The sequence below is a fragment of the Syngnathus typhle genome, linkage group LG6 (assembly GCF_033458585.1).
Source record: "Syngnathus typhle isolate RoL2023-S1 ecotype Sweden linkage group LG6, RoL_Styp_1.0, whole genome shotgun sequence".
Taxonomy (NCBI): Eukaryota; Metazoa; Chordata; class Actinopteri; order Syngnathiformes; family Syngnathidae; genus Syngnathus; species Syngnathus typhle.
This window is the reverse complement of record NC_083743.1, coordinates 4,693,099-4,713,481: the sequence shown is the minus strand read 5'-3', so window position 1 is coordinate 4,713,481 and position 20,383 is coordinate 4,693,099. Positions and strand designations below refer to the sequence as shown.

General features: G+C 44.1%; 1 protein-coding gene and 1 long non-coding RNA gene across 2 annotated transcripts; one reads left to right on the top strand and one right to left on the bottom strand.

The window, feature by feature from the left end:
• Positions 1-3,479: 3,479 nt before the first annotated feature.
• LOC133155762 (uncharacterized) lies at positions 3,480-4,216 on the top strand. Its single transcript, XR_009714727.1, has 2 exons — positions 3,480-3,755; positions 3,889-4,216. It is a non-coding gene; the product is annotated as an uncharacterized LOC133155762 (long non-coding RNA).
• Positions 4,217-5,198: 982 nt separating this feature from the next.
• On the bottom strand, positions 5,199-19,116 carry hic1 (hypermethylated in cancer 1). Its single transcript, XM_061280894.1, has 2 exons — positions 18,671-19,116; positions 5,199-14,139 (listed from the first exon to the last, which is right to left on the bottom strand). Exons 1-2 carry the CDS (start codon positions 18,720-18,722, stop codon positions 11,921-11,923), a joined length of 2,271 nt encoding a protein of 756 aa, XP_061136878.1. The 5' UTR covers positions 18,723-19,116; the 3' UTR covers positions 5,199-11,920.
• Positions 19,117-20,383: the final 1,267 nt, after the last annotated feature.

The window sequence follows — 20,383 nt, the reverse complement described above, 5'->3', positions numbered from 1 at the left end:
CAGGTCACGAGTTCACTGAGGACTAGCGATACCTCCTCAGGGGCCACGGCAACCCCCGAGTCGGGATTGGGAGAAGTAGAATAAATCATATTGGGAAACTTCCTGGGGCCTACTCGGGGCCCCTAAAGTTTGTTGGGGCCCAATGTAGGAGCCATCGGTACTGGCAAAGAATCTTGCTGAGGGACAGCAAAAGTCATCCGAGTCCACTTTATAAAGGTTCTGTGAGGGGCCCCAATGGGCACGTTTACAAGCTAGTAAAAGTTATTGGCGTTTGGGGACCCCATGTATGCTGCTAGCGCATATTGGATGAAAAAACTTCAGCTGAGAACTTTGAAAGATGAGATCTAGTGACATTCACGGAAACCCACCATGGGGCTTCTAAAGGTGACCTGGGGGTCATTAAAGCCCACCGGGGGCCAGTAAAGCTGTGTTGTACATCAGGGATGTAGCGCAGACAGATCGCTCTCTGCTGAGCGACTGTTGATGTCTGACAGGAAGCGGCGAGCAGCGTTGGACGTGCGCTCATGTCCAACGTGTGTGTGTGTGTTTGACTGTGTGTGTCCATGACGGCGGGTCACGACCGTACAGTCAGCAGGAAATGACCCAAACCCAAATTGCACATGTATCTCGAAGTCCAATTGTGTAGCACGCTCATTAGGGTCAAGTCCAAATATGCTTTGTTGGCACCATGACATCATTCTCCCGTATGAAGTAACAAAGGCGCGTACGTGAGCTCGTAAGAATATTTCAAATACTTGAGCGGAGGTGCTAAATTTAGGCTCCCCTTGACTTTCCCTCCCGACACTTCTAATCTGAAACAATGGACCCCCCCCCCCCAGCTCCGTCTCCCACACACAAGAGGTGAAGGTGTGTGTGTGTGGCCTCTGGAGTGCCATAAGGAAGAGCACAATGTTTCAAGACTCCAGTACTCACTTTGCAAATGTCGTTTCTATGACGACAGCAACACAGGAAGTGACCCAAGAAATTCTCCGTTGGCCAGCCTTGAGTGACATTATGACCCCATGACCTTGCCGTGACCTTAAATCGGACCTATTTTTGATTAGGACAACATTTTGCAAAATGATTACGGAACAGAAGGGCTGATTTGCATGAGGATGGGTGAAGATCCAGGGCCACCTTCAGGTGATGACCCGAGTCTGACGAAGGCGTCGTGCTTATCTCCCCGTCCGCCCTCTTGCCCCCTCGGGCACGGCGGTCCACGCAAACAAGCGACGACAGGGTGAGCTGAGGTTTCTTCCTGTTTTGGCAAACGGCCGCGAGGCCTTGACACTGGCGTCGCCTCGCTAACAAACAAGACGGCCGTTATCGTCGTCGTTTGTGAAGGAAGCGTCTCATTGGTTCCTCCTGGTTTGCCTTTGCTTCCTCCTGCTACAAAGTTACACTTTGGGTTCTTTTTGAGCCCACTGTTTTTTTTAGTGACCTGGTTTCATTTGAACCTCAGCGTGTGAATATTTGACATCCACGTTGGTTTTTAATGACCACATCAGCTCGGAGATAAAGATTCCCTCTTTTTTTTTTTTTCCCGCTTCCTTTCTGTTGCTCTTCTGCTCCCACTGCACAAATGTGTGTGTGTGTGTGACCATCTTTCATGTGGCAGCATTCCAGTAACAGTGAGCCAGCAAGGGGTCTTCGTCTCACATCCCTCTTCAATCAAACACAAACACTCGCGTCCGGCCAGCCTGGCCCACGCTATCTTTCTCCTGCCTCCTTGTGCCAGATGCACACACCCCCTCCTCACCCCCTCCCTCCCTTCCTCCCTCCCTCCTCCAATCTCATCAAGGCTCCTCTGCTTGCTTTTCTTCCCCTCATCCTCCCACACTGGTTCAGCACCCCTGTGCATCACATTGTCTCGTGGCTCTTCATCTGTCCCCACTTCCTGTGTCCTCCTTTTTGTGCTACCCCGGCCTCCCCTTTCCTCCCCCCCCCCCCGAACCCCGGTCGGTCACTCCCTCGCTCTCTCTCTTCGCGACGTGACTTTCGGCACGGAAAGTCAGGCCGCTGCCAATAAACTGGGGCAGAGGGGGTCGAAAAAAAATCCAGTTTCAAATGACCACATCTCTCTTTGATTATATAATATCACAAGCAAGTGTAAAAATAAGTTAACTACACGCAAAGGTGTTTTATCCCAAATTTCAATTTGCCCAAATGTTGTTTGTTTTCCCACTTGAGCGTGTTTGCAGCAGATGCGGGCATCGCGCTCGTGACTCAGCACAAAAACACTTAACGGCGAGATCGTGGGAACGCCACGGGAGTGAAAGGAAAGGCGAGGGCGCGGGGGTGGGGGGTGGGGGGGATTTTGCAGCTGGCACAGGAAATAGATGATATGATGCCAGTGGAGGGCACACACACACATGCACAGAGACAGAGGGAGGCCTGCCTGTGTGTGAGTTATCAAAAAGGGAGGACAGCCACGACCAGTTCTGGCTTTGTGTTTACACTCCATCCAAACAGCCGAGCATCCACTCAGACTAATGGGCTCCTAATCTACGGATGGGTTACACAATCGCCTTTAGTAGGATGAAAAAGTGAGGCCGGCTGCCTTTTTCTAAAATGGAAATATTCTCAGATCAAAATGGAACTGGTAGACAGAAGGCAGCCATTGATGACACAGTGTAGGGGGGGGAGGTTGCACGAAATGTCTGTCAAGCCTCTTCTGAGTAGTTTTGATTTGATTTTAGTTGTCGTTCCAGTAACAAGTGCTTCAGTGTGACTTTTGCATGCGCTGACTTACTCACACACTTGCGCATCAAGTCTTGCTCATTATTTGAAACTCCCACAGGATTGACACAAGATTTTCCATCCACGCGTTTTGCACTGTATATAATACAATGGTGTTATCGCGTGGGTGAAATAAGAACATTTCAAAATTTATTAACCTTTTATTGTCATTAAATTACAAATTCAGTCTTTTTTTCTTATGAAAAAATTGTTTTCATTATTTTTTTTAAATTTACATAGATTACTTTCTTTTTGCTTTCTTTTTTTATTCACCACTTTATTTTGAATAACCTACATTTCTTGTATTTATTTTTCTTAGCATAATTTATTTACACATAAATCCCACAATCATGATAGTCCTAAAAATAAATATAATTAGTTTGTTTTGTGATGCTCTGAAAAAAATGCACAAATTAAAAAAAACTATTTGCTAGCTAGGCTGACCTTATTTACATAAAATTATGTTTATTGATGACCCATTTTTCCCAATACATGAAACCAATAAGACCAAATGCCTATTTTTACATGATCACCTGTTTACTGTCTTGTATTTTCTCATCCAACCTGGAATTGTATTCCCGATAATAAAAACCCAACGACATCCAGTAAACACTTTGTTTTGGGTGCTCCCCCTTCTCACTTCCAGTATCTTTCTGGTGACGGATTAATGATGCCCTAAAAAGGAAATCTATTTGTCAACGAGTTTCTGGATGCACCCGATTCCAGGAACGACACTCCACTTGTGAGTTCTGCTTGGTTTACCAGTCAAAAGCCACAAAGCGGAGATGCCCTCATGTTAGCCAACGTCCAATCAGGAAGTTGCAACTGGCACAAATGAGTGGCCACCCGATTAGTAACGGCGCCCCGTCAACTCGTGAAGCAATAACTTCCTCTCTGTTTCTTTTGCTAGCCGCTACAAGTTTGTCCTGAGTGACTCCTCTTCCGTTGAAAAGACATTTTTAGTCCTATTTCCACTGAAAAGGCTTTGTCATTTTTGACAGCTGTACCCGAAGGAGGTAACTGGAAGTGTTGGTCAGAGTTTGGGTGTGACACCAAGATTTAATGTCACTATCAGAAGGGAGAGGAAAGGGGAAGCGTTCCACTGGTGGGTGAGGAACACGTTCTCATGCATTTCTTCTTTGTTTTCAGCTGCGGCCCGGCCGGCCGGCCCCACCTTGTTAAAAAAGGAGGACGGGGCGCGAGGGAGCGCGAGGGAGCGCTCTGGACGCTGGAGGAGATGGGAGCGGTAGATGGGAAGCCACTGCACTCAATTGGATTCAACCCAACTGGGCACAAGGAGCGAGGGAGCAGGCAGATGTTTTCCATTGACTCGAAGGGAGTGGAGGGAGGCCCTCGGACATGCCAGGACACACAACATGGAAGGGTCATGACGACGGCTTCCTTTCCGCCCCTCGTTCTCAAACAACATGGGCTCTTTGTTAGCGCTCATGCAAATAAAGCAATATTTAAATCAAAATGTCACGAGTAAATGTGACTTTTTTCATGTTGTGGGGAAATCAATGCATTTGGAAATAAATTGAAAGTATGAATACAAGAATACAGTTATTAAATACAGGCGGATGGTATTTGATGAAAAGAAGCTGGATGGCCGTGCTGGGGATTTAACTAGCGCCTATGCTAACTGTTGGAACTGCCTTTATATGATGTAAAAATAGAATGGACACATTTAAACTCCGTTCTAGAGCACCAATTGTGGTATAAGAATGATAAATGATGCCACGCTCTGCAGGTCAAAAGGTCAATATTGATATGAGCGCTGAGCCCGAGGATTAAGAGTCCAATACTCTACGAGCGAGCCACACTATGAGAGTGTGAGGTCATTTTGACATGATTGAACCCACCACCGAGTTTGGAGTCGAACTGAGCCATGCTTGGCTTGAAATCATCATTGACTAGAAATAGTTGATGGCTAGGAATCAAAACTTAAATCTTGAATCTTATAAGTGAAAAAAAAAACTAGTTTGAAACCCTAACCCTAGTTTTAAACCCTACTTTGAAACCTTAACCCTAGCTTCAGGCATCACCAGAGAATGTGCCAGACTGGAAACTGGGAAAGGTCACGACCTCTTGCAGACGCTGAGCAGAAGCTTCTGCAAGAACATGGTCACATCGTGAGCACTAATTGACACGATGTTTTATGGCAGAATATTATTATGATCAGTTCCTGATGTTCGTTTTGCTTCAGAAGTCTTGTGAATGACTTGAACTTGGGCCCATGAAGGAACAAAATATTATTACATAATTAGCCAGCATCCGGACAAATGCGCATTTTATCTTCATGTCTGTCTAGATTTTCTCTCTCTCTTGCTCGGATTTTGACACACACAGGCACACACACACACGGACACAAAGTTGGTAAAAAAAATAAAAAGATTTGCAGGCAGGAGCTACAATATTAGGTGCCATCAGAAGAGGACAAAAACACAACACAAAGTACGTATATTTTTTTTCAAATTTGTTATGCAACTGGACTTTATTGCGAGGAAGATTTGGAGTATAGTGACAAAAGAAATGGCGACATGTTTTCACATTGCGCTTTTTCAAAATAAAAACCTTATCGACATCATTTTGAGCATAATTCAATGACATTTTATATTTATATATGTATAAAAAAAATCCACAGTTGAAATGTACACAAAAAAATAACTATAAAACATTTGGACATGCAATAAATACATTCATCTCATGAAAAGCATATTGACTTTTTTTTTTTTGGTCAAAAATAAAAGGCAGAAATACTGTTTTGGTTGTATTGCTTCAATGGATAGACAACAAAATGGCGACATTACAAATGTGTGTTTGTGTTTCCATGTGTGTCCCACATTTGAACTTTGTTCGGGCGCAAGACATCGGCGTCATCCTCATTAGCTCATAATCCAACCAGCCGCCCAATCCATCAATTTTGCACGTAATCTTTGATGCATGTGTTTTGTGAAGACCCCGAGGGTGTGTACGATCTCGGCACGCGTGTTCCCTCCCATCGCCCGTTTCTTAATGATGACTTTTCCAACGAGAAGCGACACTCCAAACACGGCAGGGCAACCTCATTAAAGCTGATCTAATCTGGAGGCTGCAGGCTAGCCTTGTTTGCGTGTGTGTGTGTGTGTGTCTGGTTTTTATCACAATATGGGGACGCACGATGGCTAACGTGAATTACGTTGTGGGGATGTCTCTCGGCAACAAAAGCCTGAAAACCGAATGAGTTTTTGGTATTCGTCTATGTATGTGCACTGGTTTTAGCCATTTGGAGGGACATTTTATGAGGACCAAAAAATGAGAAAAACACAAAATATGAGTTTGTGATATTTTTAGCTTTTCTCTATGGGGTTTAAAGTGTGTCTACACTTTCATAACTTGAATTCAAACATCATAATAATCATAATTTACCCAAAAATCAAGGAAAAGCTCCAAAGATGTGACTGTTTTATATGTGTCAATCAAACATGATGATATGAGGATTTAGTAGGAAATGCTGCAAAGATGTTTGTCTTGTATTGTCTGCAGGTTGAAATGAAAAGCAAAATATTGCCACAAAAATGCTACATTTTAGCTGCTACGTTTTTTGTTGAAAAAAATAATACAAAAAACAGGCATTTTCAAGTACGACAAAAATATTCTCTGCTAATTGCCTCACATTTTTGTGCAAGATCCCACTAAATTCAAATAAGGCACTCACATCAGACAGTGAATAAAATGTCGGACTCAATCAAATTCAAAATAATTTTGCAATGTAGCGGAATGTAATATGCAAATCGCAACGGCCGAAATTAAAATAAAATAAAAAATCATCTATTTTTATCTATATTTCTATGGGAGCTTTGTTTGAATCCAAATAATCGCATATTAAATCATACTGAGGGGAGATAAATTGCAACTAGATTACTTTTCAAAATGATCCTGCCCGAATTATAAGTACAACAAATATTAGCACTTTTGCTACTCATCAAGCTGCGGGGGAGCTCGGGAGGGCGAGCTGACATGACAGCTGAGCCGTCCAACAATGACCTGCATCATTTCCTGAAGGTAAGCACACGTTCAAGTTCACCAAGCCGCTATTCTTCCCCCCTTCCCTTTCTTATGGTTTGCTTTCTGGCTTCACTTCTTTTTCCTCTTCATCTAGGCGCATGACTTGGCTGCCGGAGGCCCCGGCGCAATCGTGCAATTTCATACATGTTTACTTTGCTGGCATCTTTCTGAAAGCCTATTCCACATTTCCTCTGCTTTTAATCTCCTCCTTGAGGCCCTTTTCTTGGCCCGGGGGGGCGGAGGATTGGGGTCGGGGGTGTAACCGTCATACAGCGGAGGTCGGCGCATGCGGCGGCAGAGTTCGTTTTGGAAATCGATCAGGGCTTAGCGAAAAAGAAAGTAGCCCCTCGCTGTAAACATTTAGACAAGTGTCTTCTTCAGCATGAGGAACAGCTGGAAGTAAGTGGATCAGGGCGTGGGAGGGAGAGGGGGGGGGGGGGGGGGGGGGCTTGTGTTCGGTGGAAGGTGGGGAAGATTTAGGGAGGGAGAGTCCGGGCAAGAGGGAAGGCAAAACGTGGGACTTTTAGGGGATGGACGTGTCATAAAAAGAGAAAAATGAGTTTTTATGAATGCCAGAGGGAATCTGTTAAAACTACAATTTGTGTACTGGTTATTGTATGGGGACTCAAGCTAAAAGTAGGTTTGCAGAATTTCATTTTGTGGGAGGCGGGGCGGTGAATTGGATGTGGGGGGGCGCAGGTGAACAAAGAGTGCCAACGCTGCCGACATCAGCGGCAAAGCTTTCATGCACACACATGCAGGAGGAAGTCCATTCTTAGCTTCAGGGAGGAAAATGGATGCTTTTCCTCTGTAATTTGGCACATCATAAAAAAAAAAAAAATGAAATAGGCAGTGGACAATGGTGGCTTTTGGCTCCTATGATTATCCACACTAAAAGGCAACGTTGCACAGCCGGCGCGTGAATCCATAAAACTGAAAAGACAGTCAAAGGGATTTCTTTTTTAAGTAACGTCGGGTTAGATGCGGCTAAATTTTTTTTTTTTTTTTTCAATGTTGGTAGGAAGCTTTAAAAGTCTATCTATCTCGCTGCTGGAATACATCCAGATTATCTTTTTAAAATATATATATTATTTCTATACTGACAATGTTTGAAAAGTTATGGTTCTGGCAATGACATTTAAAAAGGAAAGAAATGCCGTAAGTAATCAAGCATGAGCAAATAAAAATCGAATAACCCACATCGCAAAGACTTTTATTTGGATTCTCCTAATGAATGGAATTTGATAAAAGCCTCTTTGTCACTTTCAAAACAGCTTCATCTAAACTACGCCGGGGGGCGGCTAACGGCAATTTTCTGTATCAAATAAATGCAGTTGTCACAACAAATAAAGAAAATTAGACATGTCTTATTAGTCTTGTTTTTGTATTGGTCTACGGGGCAGAATTGGTTGAGCCCTATGAACTCTGCCTAGCAACAAGTGACAACGGCAGTCTCTAAATATTGTTACAGTTGCAAAGTGAAAAATGATTTGTGTAGCCTCCGCGGTTTATTCCATTGCCTTTGGAAGAAAAACTGTTTTTTTTAAATAAGTATACTCCAGTTTTCTTGGTATATCGCCTACCTAAATGCTTGGTAACCCAATCACCCCCCCTTCCGTCCCTAGAACGATAAATCCACAACATCCTCGCCACAAAGCGCTTGAACGCTTTCCAGTGCGTGCGGCCGTATCACCATAACACTGTTCCCAAACGAGCAAAGCGAGGAAGGAAAAGCGAAGATACCGTCAACTTGTTTTGTGAATGGAGCGTTTTAGAAATCCGTGCAGGCTTGTCATAGGCGGACAATAGCTGCGGCTCCACCGTGCGCGCACTCGCGGCCGGCTCCCTCTCTCTCTCTCTCTCTATCTGCCTCGACACATCCTGCGCCTCGGGCAAAAGTTCACTTCCTGCTCCTCGGCTCGTCTCCTTCGCACCCGCCTTGATTCCCAGGACGTGTATTAAGCCCCGCTTCGAAAAGCTCCGATGGCATAAACAGACAAGCGAACGCTTCCGGCCCGCTGACTCCCGACATCAGCACCTCTCGCGGGCACGCGCGCTCACGTTTGGTGACAGCACTTTGAAAAGTTAGGGAAAGGAATTTCTGGAAAGTCAGCGAAAAGAGGGAATTGTATGGAACGGGAGCCAGAATATAGTTGAATTAAAAAAATATATTACATTTGTATATTATTTTAATGACGGACTTTTGTGATTTATGGAAAGCACAATGTGTCCATTGCAGTGATGGAGGTCAATGTGTGGGCCTGGGAGGATTCAAGAATTATCTAGATAGTGCTAGATAAATAAAGTTGAATTGAGTGTTTTTCGTTAGTCATTTGGGAGCTCGGGAACAACTTGTTTTCATAGTATAAACGCCTGAGCCAAAGCTGTTAGTTCTTAGATTAAAAAAAAAAAAGGGACCTCTAATTTTTTTTTCTTCTTCTGAGTACAAGCAGAGTAAATTCATAAAAGTGGGATTTTTTTTTTGGTGGAGAATTTTTGGGTTGTTGTTGTGCCAAGTTATTAAAACAGGAATTTGCTACGATTGATGACAGGAACATAAAATGGTTACTTTTTAGTGTCAGAGTGAGTCGAATGTGTACTTTGTAATTTTTACATCAAGTAAACATTTTAAACTACTGCTACTTGAGTGCAGAGGGTGAGCACTTTGGCCACCTTTGACCCTGGGGGGGCAAAGTTGGGGACCTATTGCATTCCAAGTAAACAGCTATAATTGAAGTTTTTTTTCTGCCAGTGTGTGTGTACTGTATACAAGTGTGTGTGTGGGTTGGAGCTTCTCCTTGTAGAAAAAAAGTTTTATCTGACTCTTCCCCTCCCTGCTTAGCTTTGAGGCAACAGAGGAAAGTGTGTGTTATTCTAATGGGGAGGAAGGGGGGCGATTTTCATTAAAACTAGTGAATGAGCGGCTGAAAATTCCCACACTCTCATAACACAAACGCACATCAGAAAATAAAACCCCACAAACAAAAAAAGGGTCCACCAAACACAGGCCGGCTTCCTATGTGGGTGTGTGTATGCTGTGTAAGTGTGTGTTGCCTGAAACCATCTAACACTGAGTCAAACGGGCTGTGAAAAGTCCCTGGAAGCTCCACTCTGAACCCAAACAACATCAACATGGCACGGCGCTCAGCCCCGAGTGCGGTTCTGATGTTCACAGACAGCCCGTGAAGACAGCCACCGACCGGGGCAGACCCGCAGACGCCTCTTTTTTTTTTTTTTCTCCTTTTTTTTTTTTTTGTTAAGACAACACAATGGAAAGTGTACGCCGCGTTGTAATAATCATAATAATAATAATAAAAAAGCAATATCAAATGTCATCGCTCTGCTGTAAAACTGAAATGTATAAACAGACAAGAACCACAAGTTTAAAAACAGAACAACTGCGTGTTTGTATGCGTGCATATGTTTGTGTGGTAGTGTGTGTATGTGTGTGTGGTCCTGAGGTAAGCACTAGTTTTCATGTGCTCTACTTTGGCTGGATAAGTAAAAGTGACAGGAAACAACTATTGGACATTTGGTACACCAACGAAGCCCCTTAAAGCAGGGGTGGGGAACACACAACATATGGATTATAAAAAAAAAATAATAATAATAAAAAAAAAAAGCTTGAGCGAAATTGTTATAAAAAGCCCCAAAAATATTTAACCCGCGAGCTTGTCTGATTTTTTTTTTTTTAAGATAGTTCCCCACCGCTGCCTTAAATGACTGTTACATAAAAATAAAAAAAATCCCAAAATGTAAGGCACATTGTTTTTTTTTGCATTTTTTTTTTTTTTTTTTTTTGGTTAGTTTTTTCAGTTAAAAGTCATTCGATCCATCACAGTGTGTTCATGGCTTCACATTCACCCTCTGAGGTTGACGTTGGCACTATAGTGGTCAGACCATCTGAATTAAGAACTAGTCAAAGTATTTGGGGGGGGGGGGGGTTTAAAGGTCCTCGGGAAGATTCTTTATTATAAAAGCATTTTGAATTTAACAAGCTTCCACTGCTCTTGTTTTCTGGCTGCCGCTCGCTCCCGATTGGGGGGGGGGGGGGGGGGGGGACGTGGTGTGCACAAATTGTCCGGGAGCAAGCGAGATTTCACAGGGATTACCGGCGCACAACAGCTGGGCCGGACTACAACCGGGGCCTCGTGCTCGTATCGCTGACAGATTAGCGGCTTTGCTAAGTGTGTGTGAAATAGAGCGGGGAAGGGCCGGGGAGATAAGGCGCGTGTGCGTTAAACACTCACTTTGGCATGTCAACGGTAGCAGGGGGGGGTCGGGGGGTTCACTGACTTAATTAACCTCAATGGAGCGATTAGTCCTGGTCGCCAGTCAATCGCAGGGCATGGTTAAAGACGGACAGGCTAGCGCTAACCAGGGGCGTAGCTAGAAGTTTTTCGGTGGGGTGGCCAGAGCACTCATACACAAGTGAAAAGTCATGGTTGACCATCCGATCCACAGTCAGACTTAATGTGACTTACTTTAAAAATAAAAAAAATCAAAATTTTAAATTTGCTTTTAACTTTGGAATTGTTCCTGCTCGCATTGTGATTGGTTTAGTTTTGAATTTTATTTTGTGCAAGCCGACTGTAAATAGCGTGATCAACAATGACCATGTTGGTTGATACCGTCAGGTAGCTCCGCCCCTAATTCTAAAGCCATTCCCTAACCCGAACCACATTCACACAGAGCGGGAATTCAACCCACGACATGCGAGTGTACCACGACGCCATCGGTGGTTCCAAAAGAACACATAGTAGAAAATTCAAGAATGAAAAACCCCCATTGTTTTTAAAGTCCAGCTGATGTGGACACAAACCCTGAATCTTGTCCATTTGCTTCTCACAGGGTTTAAGCTTTTCTTTGGGTGTTGTCATTATACAAAAAAATAAATAATCATTTTTTTTTAAAAAATTGATGCTTTGGCTCAATGGCTTTTTTTTTTTTTTTGCTTATACAAACATAAATACTGCTGTCAAGCAAGTGTCCCTTGGTCACAGAATTGATAGCCCAGCGCTCCTTGGGGTAGGAGGCTTCAAAGGTTAGATGCATAGAAAGGCACTTTGAGGGGTTATTTACTTGAGGTGAACGGCGTCAGAATACTGCGTGTGGCATGTGGTGGGAAGCGGTCTTAGCTAGGCGAGTAGCGCTCAATGGTGCGGGCCTCGGAGAGGGCCTGCTGGGGAGGGGGCAGGGCCTGACACAGGACGTCCATCTTGTCGTGGCCCAGAGCCCCCAGGTGCTCCGACGCCAGTTTGGAGAGCGGGTAGAGGCTCTCCATGGCCTTGGCGTCGGCCACCAACTGCTGCTGCGCCTGCAGGAGGAGCTCGTTGGCCTTCTCCTGCTTGAGCCCCAGATGCTCGGCGGTGTATTTGCTCAAGGGGTAGATGCCCTCGGCAAAGTCCAGCTTCAGCTTGCCCTCGGAGGTCAGGCCGCCGCCGCCCCCGCCGGTGTGCATCTTCATGTGGCTGATCAGGTTGCGTTGCTGGGCGAACTTGCCGCCGCACACTTGGCACTCGTACGGCTTCTCCCCGGAATGGATGCGCATGTGCTCGGTGAGGCGGTACTGGCGAGTGAAGCGCATGCCGCAGGAGTCGCAGGCGAAGGGTTTGAGGCCCAGGTGGCTGCGCATGTGGCGCGTCATGGTGCCGCGCTGCGTGAACTTCTTGCCGCAGATGCTGCACGGGTACGGCCGGGTGAGCCAGTGGGTCTTTTCGTGCTGCCGGAGAGTTGCCGGATCCTTGTAGGACTTATCGCAGGAGGAGCAGCGGTACGGGCGGATCATTTCCCCGATGGTCCCCGAAGCCAAAGACTGGTTGGACTTTGTCTCCAGGGAGAGGCCGCTTAGGACGCCGCCACCACCGCCTCCGCCGGTCAACCCGCCGTAGCCGTTGGTGCTGCTGCTGATGTTCTTGCCGATGTTGCCGTTTCCAAGCTCGCCGCCCGTGTTGCTGTAAAGCTCCTCCTCCGTGTGAGTCTCCACGTGGGCGTTGAGTTGCTCCGAGCTGGGGAAGCCCTTGTCGCAGGGGATGCACACGTACAGGTTGTCGCCGTAACTCTCTGGCTCGTACGGAACGTGGAACCTCCCCAAGGGTCCGGTAGGAGACGGGCGGCCCTCGCTGCTGCCCGTCTCCTCGGTGCCGGAGCCGCTCTTGTCGTCCGGACCCTCGCTCTCATCCTTGTGGTTGTTGTGCCGCCGCTCTCCGTTTTCACCGCCTTCCTCCTCGTCCTCGTCTTCGTCCTCGTCCTCGGCCGCGTAGGGAAGCGGCTCGTGTTTCACCCAGCGGTAGATGTTGCCCACTTCTCTTCCTGCCTCCATGACTTCGGTGAGGGTGTCCGGGCTCGGCGGGCACGGGTAGCGCTCGGTGCCCTGCGAGCCCAAACGATGGAGATGGGGAAGGTGGGGGCCGAGCGGTTGGTTGTGGGGGAACGGCGGCGGAGTGAGAGAACTCGTCTGATCCGTCGTCTCCATTTTTTCAGAAGGAAAGGCCCTGCCGTTGGTCCCCTGCGTGGGACTGGCACGTCCGCTCGGTGTCCCGTCTCGCTCCTCGTCATTGTGGGTGCTGACCACGTGGGACTGGGAGGGTGTGTGCTGAGACTGGGAATTGGGGCTCTTTTTGGAGAGGTCCAGACCGTAGTTTGGGGAGCAGTTCCTTTCCGGAAGCGCCGAACGTAGCCCTAGCTGAGCCGGCAGGATGGACTGCATGGACGGGAAGGGCTGGGGGCCTTGGGTCGAGGTCGGGGCGTACAGCTCGCCGGCGTGGATGGCGAGCCGATGGGGGATCAGCTCCTCCAGCGGCGGGGGTCGGGGCGCGTGGCTGTTCAGCATCCCCCCGGGAGGACACGACTGAATGACGGGAGTGGAGACCCTGTAGCGGCCTCCGCCGCCTAAGCCCATGCCGCCCATCTTTGCGTAAGGCAGGAAGGCGGGAGTGGTGCGAGGAGGGTACTTGCCATTTCTTTTGAGTTTCTTTTTGCACAGAGCGACTAAGTCAAGCAGCTGCAGGTAGCTTGCCGCAGCCAAAACAGCGCCCAGGTTGGGCTCGTTGGGAGAGGCGGGGTCCCCCTCGCTGAGGCGGCCCGTGTAGATGTAGTCCAGAATGACCCGGAAGACTCCAGGACTCACCATCTCGTGGTCCAGGTTGATAAGATTGTCGTGGACCACCAAGGACTTCAGGTAGAGGCTGCTGGCCGCCAGAATGTTTTTGTGCGCCCGGAAGAGAGCGTTCTGCACCACAATGATGACATCGCACAGGAATCCTTTGGTGCGTTGGCTGTTGAGCTGCAGGAGGAGATCCCGAGCGTGACTTGGTACTTCCATGGCATCCAGCATCGTCTTCAGTCCGCCACCTACAGACAAACACGCAGCAGTGAGATCTCATGTTGTGGATTCTTAGAATGACTACATGAACTCGGTATAACTAGACCAGTGACCAGGACACGTGGTCAAACAAGCAACTATGACTACTTTTAATCTTCAATTAACTAGGCATGCGTGTTTTAGGAAGACGTCAGGAACCTTGATTCGAACAAAGAACACTAGTTAGTTAGTTAGTTAGTTAGTTAGTTAGTTAGTTAGTTAGTTAGTTAGTTAGTTAGTTAGTTAGTTAGTTAGTTAGTTAGTTAGTTAGTTAGTTAGTTAGTTAGTTAGTTAGTTAGTTAGCAGGGCTGATTGATTTCCTCACTATTTCCTATTCGCTTTAATATACAATTTTTCTCAAGTATTTTCTTAACAAAACAATACATTAATTTATATTTCAATCAATTTGATTTATTATACATAACGGTTTGGGTTTTACAGGTTACATCAATTAATACTGTAATAGAAAATAGCCAACCAAAAGTATCATTTCAGACAATTTATTTGGGATTTTATTTTTTTTATTTTCAGTTCCAAATCGTACAAAGCAAGACACGCTTTGCGGGGTTTGTATGGAATACTCCCATCAAACACTAGAGTGGCGAGAGTGAGCCTGGAGGCCCTCTCTTGGATCCAACAGTAGACAAGGACAAATCTCCACATTTTCAGCCGTTGTCGGCGGAACGGCCACATGTCACAACACCACAGACGGAGAGTCACAAAGTGGCGTACATGTATGAAAGTAATTAATCTGCGGTCCTGCTAAATTCACTAGCGGAATTGTTTGACATATGTCGGCGGTCGTGTCGATTGTGCAGAAGAACAGGCGGGCTGCGGGGCGACTGTGTGGGAAAGGCATACCAGAGGGGAGGGGAGGGGGGGTGGTCTCGCTCAAAGTCAACGGGAAGTGAAAAAGGTGAGCCGCTGCATTTCTCATCATGAGAAAAAAAAATTCAAGTCCGTTCGTCACACGTTCACTTCCTCTGCAGCGGGAGAAACGTGAGATAGAGAAGTCAAGAGGAAACAAAAGACGTATTTTAGAGTCTGCTCGCGGTTTTGAGCACAGATTTGAACAAACGGGCTGCGTCGTGCACGTCGTGACCTTGTGACCTTTTAAAAAATAAAACACAACGCAAAGTATACATTGTTCATTTGCGTTCGATGGCGCAAAGCTTCACACTTTTCAGGCCCCGGGGATCCAACGCACACACACAAATGTCACCACTTCACTCCTAAAGTAAACCATATCACGAGTTAAACATGATGTCGAGGCATCTGAGGACACTTACAAAGTCACCCTTTTTGGGAACGCAAGCAAAGTCGACAATAAATAAATAACGCGTCACATTTTTCTTCGAACGGGACGGAAAATGACGTTTGCACCTAAAAAGTTTGACAAAGCTGGGATTTTACGGCATGGTTCTGATTATGTTGATTGTTTAGCATGGTAAGAGGGGGCGGAGCGCATATAAAAAGTAATTTGCAGTCACAATAGACATAAAAGGCTAAGAAAATATTTTTGTGAAAGAGGAAAAAACTGCTTTAATTAAAAGTAATGATGTGGTTAAGAGGCAATAAATGTGGAAGAAAAAATAGAGGAGGCATTTGAATCAAAAAGTACATTTTAAAATATAAAAAACATCTAAAATTCAGATTTAAAAATTGTTAAAAAATAAATAAAAAAATAAGAAAATACCAAATAGGACATGTTTAATTAAAAAAGGATCCAATTCATCTGGAAAAAAATAAAATGTGAAAGAAACTAATTTGACATCACACTTGATCCTTTCCCAAGCTGTCATTTTGGAGCGTTTCCACTTCTGCTTTCCATTAAGGGGCCATCATATTTTAACATAAATTTTCTGCCGCGGTCTTGCATCAAACCCAACGTAGCCCTTTAGTGAACTCTCGCAGTCAAGTGACGACACTCGGCGGCCCAAGAAGGCCTTACTGCCTGTGCAAAAAAAAAAAAAAAAATTCAAAATGTTTAAACATCCGGAACGTATCTGTCTCAGGAATATTTCTTTAAAAGGACACAAACGTGCTGAATGAAATGCACATGGAGCACAATTTACATAGTAAATGTTCCTTTGAAATGTGTCTGCTTAACTTTGTGTGGACTGTCCAAAAAAAAAAAAAAAAGCTGGACTCAAATTTTCAAGTCATGTCGGGCAATTCAACTCAACATTTGAAGTTTTAAGCAAACAACTTGTTTACTTGCTAACAGTGTTGCCGTAAACATCAGTAATTTAAATGACTTTTATAGGCCCAAAAAAAGTTGTGTTTTTTTACAGCGTGAACACACACAATCAAATTCATCTCCGTCACGTAAACACACCTGACATCTGCTTTAACGCCATCGGCGTGCTTTAAAAAAAAAAAGAAGTGTACTCTGCTTGTCTAACATGTTTGCAGAAGAACCCCCCCCCCCACTCACCACCCAAGTATCAAAAGGTGAAAAGGTCACGCTTCAGTCACATCAGCAAACCCCGTCAAACTAACTTCCTGTCTGATTGCATCGGAAAAAAAAAAAGAAATCACACCATCATAGAAAGCGATGACAAAATAGTGATGGGAACCAAGTTGGGTAACACGTATGTCACATTAGCATCAGATCGGCCTCCGATTCATGGCGGCCTACGTTCTCTTCACACATGAGACACGTAACACCCCCCTTCCCCTCCCCTCCTCACCCCCAACGTCTTCTCCGCACCCAAAAGAGTAACAGCAACTCTATACTGTACTAATGAGACATGTCAACAGTGCACAAAGACACACTGACAAATAAAATCCCTGGCTGTCAGCAGGGCAAGCCAGAAATTAAAAAGGAAAATATGACAGCAAAATGAGAATTCAACCATTCTGAAAACACACACACACACACACACTGATCACACACACACATACAAGCACGCTGGTATATTGGTCAGAAACCTCAATAGAAAAACCACATCATGAAAAAAAAAAAAAAGGTCAAATGGAGTGACATATGTACACCATTAAACTGTAAAATACATAAATAAAAACCAAATGTTGCACATAGTTGTTTTTATTTCTACGTTTATGTCTTGTTAATTGGTGGATTCATGTTCCACGTTGAAATATAAAAGTATGAAAAGATGGAAAAACGATCAGGATGATTTCTCCAGCACTGTTAAGTGTTCACATACTTTGCTGTTTTTCTGGTTTTTACATTGAAGGGTCGTCGACTCATCGATTAGGGCGTCAATGCTTTTCTCGGCTTTTCAAACAAAACGCACGGAAATGTGGGGAAAGGCGTTTCGGCACTAGGACTGGCGTGTGATGACATGTTTTTCTGGTTTTACATTAGAATATTACCGATTAAAAAAAAAAAATCATTTGCACATTTTATGTACTTATGTTAAAAACATTTTTTGTAGCAAGGATGTTTTGTCTGGTTTTATAAGGTTGTTTTGGGCATTCCACAAGAAATGTGGAAAATGTCGTTTTTTAAACAACTAGTGTCAGTTGATCACACTTTTTTGAAAATTTAAGAAAAACTAAATCAATAAAGGTCATGTTCACTACTTTATGTATTTATAAGAAAAACATGAAAATATGGACAAATGTCATTTGTTCAACTGCAACTTTCTGGCCCTCTATATACCTTTAAGAACAAGTTATTGATAAAGATCTTTTTTTAATAATTGTCAACATTTAGTTTTTGGAACAAGCATGAAAATGAAAGACTTGACTTGCGCGGTGGCGTATGAGTGACAGGATCACCCCACTTGACGATTTTTGGATCTTACAGTTCCTGAATTCATTAAGGGTTGTCATCTGATACTTCAAACACAAAATGGACGAGTGTAAGTTTTACTTTTTGTTTTGTTTCCTCTATTAAAGTGTTGATGATCGTCAATGATCATTTTAGACATACAAAACAAAAAGATGAAAATAGGGTAAAAAGTTGTATGAAGTGAAAGCTTTTAAAGCCATTCTAATCATATTTTTAAAAGTAGAAATGTCAATTTTTTGTGACAGTTGTGTACTTAACATGACTTCAAACACTTTAAAGCAAAAAACGTGAAAATGTGGCGAGTTTTGCACGAGTAGAAGTCTTTATGATTTTTAATGTAGATGATTTTAGACTTATCTTTAAAAAAAATAAGCAAATGGAAAATGTGACTTACAACCTGCATTACTACTATGTTATACAAAAACGTGTAACGTGAAAAAAAAAAGTTGTTTAATCGTGCACTTTTATGACTCCGTGTCTTTACTTCCTATATTTAATGATTACCATCAACAACGGTCGTATCAAGCGTACTTTTAAAAGCAAAAATACGTTAGAATTTTCCGCTTGGTATTTTCGCAAAACTATATAAAAAATAAAAAAAAGTAAAGGCAACCGCAAATCTGCATCGAAGCAGGTTGAAACAGGTGAGAGCAAAACGTAGAAAAATCAAGGAGAAAACCAAATAAATATAAACTCTTAAAGCACAACGTGTTTTTTTTTTTTAAATGATCTTTCAAAAGTGTTAAGTGTTTGTGGCTTACCTGCATGCCCGATGTCTGCTGCCATCCCATCCGAGTCTGCCTCAATGATCATGTCAGCAGGCTGCTGCAGTCATATCTGACGTCCCGAGTGCCAGCCTCCACTCAGCCATGCCAGCGTGCTTTTCACCAGCTCTTTTTTATCATTATTAATTGATACGAAAGCGCTCGTCGGCGGGATCACGTCCGTCCTCCCACTCTCTCTCTTTTCTGCCCCTCCTCTCTTTTCTCATCCCCTCCTATCCAAACCAAAAAAAGCATCAGTTTCCTCCCAGTTTTTTTTTTTTCTTCTCTCTCTCTCTTTCTCTCTCTCTCTCTCCTCTACTAATTTCCTCAGCTATTTTGGAGCAGCAATAACGCGCACACTGAGCGGCGGTGGTGGTGGTGGTGGTGATGATAATGGAGCCTCTGTGAGCTCGCCTCTCCAGTGTGATGTCAGTCTATAATAAAAAGCAAGAAGGTAACGCGGAGGGCAGGAACTTCGACTGACCCCAACTTGAACTTCGTCTTAAAGGGACAGGCAACTCGACTGGGGGGGGGGAGCGCGTAGTTCCTTTACTTCGCGGAAGATAGCAACCAGCCGGCCCGCGAATAGTGAGACTTTACTAGAATACTTTGTATTTGAGGTTTTTTTTAAAAATGCTTCCCCCAAATAATATAAACCTCCAATAAAAGAAAAAAACTGGGCTGCGTCCCCCCCCCCAAAATAGAAGAAAAAATGGCAACAAAACTGCACAATTATTCTTGAATAAAGAAAAAAGTTTGACTCAACCTAACTTAGCTTGGTTGGTCCTTTTGCTTGCAATCAGTTGTCTTAAATAAAGTGAAATATGTCGAGTTGACAGGACTTTTATGACACTTGTGACCAGCTTGTTCTGCTGAGGTCCGCTCGAACCACAGACGGACACTGACACTTTATGCCCCACAGTGACACCTAGTGGTAGAAATATAGCAGGATGAGCCCCTTGAATTGGGAAATATTCTTTTTTAATTATAACCTAATTCAGTTGATGTGTATCTATCCATTATCTGAACTGCTTATAAAATAAATACAAAACAACAGCAATCAAATTAATAATGATAAGGAAAATATTTTTCAACCACGAGTCAAGAACATTTTTATTTAATTAACTTTGGAATAATTTTCCATGTATATTTTTTTCATATACATATATATATATATATTTTTTCATATATACATTTATATGGAAGAACATTTTATCTAATCTAACTTTTAACATGAAATATTTTTTCATATGTGTATATATAAAAAATATGTATTTAATATTAATTAGATAAAAATGTTCTTGATTTTATATATATATATATATATATATATATATATATATATATATATATATATATAGCCTAGCATCACTTCTTTTAACTTTTTACACTACACTTAGCAAAGGTCACGACCTCCATAAACAAAGAGTGTTCCTGAGATTTTAATCTGCTCAGTGTCAAGCACTCGCTGTGATTGAAAGAACTCGAGCTGATTAAACGTCTCATTTTTCAACCACGGAACGGCTCGTTCCTAAGCGCGCCTTTGTTTCATTTTGATGGCAACAGCATGCGATAATGTCACAAAGGCCCCCGGTGGCTTCCTCTGGGCGGCTGATCCCGGTTCAAGGTGCTGGCCGCCGGTGTGCGGAAGTGATCCGCAACACCCCGAGGAGCCCGGGCCGAGGAGAGGACGAGCGCATTGTCTCGGGC

Coding starts and splice junctions, on each gene's coding strand:
- hic1 (XM_061280894.1), bottom strand. CDS start 18,722: ATGATCATTGAGGCAGACTCGGATGGGATGGCAGCAGACATCGGGCAT. Junction 14,140..18,670: donor AGCAGACATCGGGCATGCAG/GTAAGCCACAAA, acceptor GTTTGTCTGTAG/GTGGCGGACTGAAGACGATG.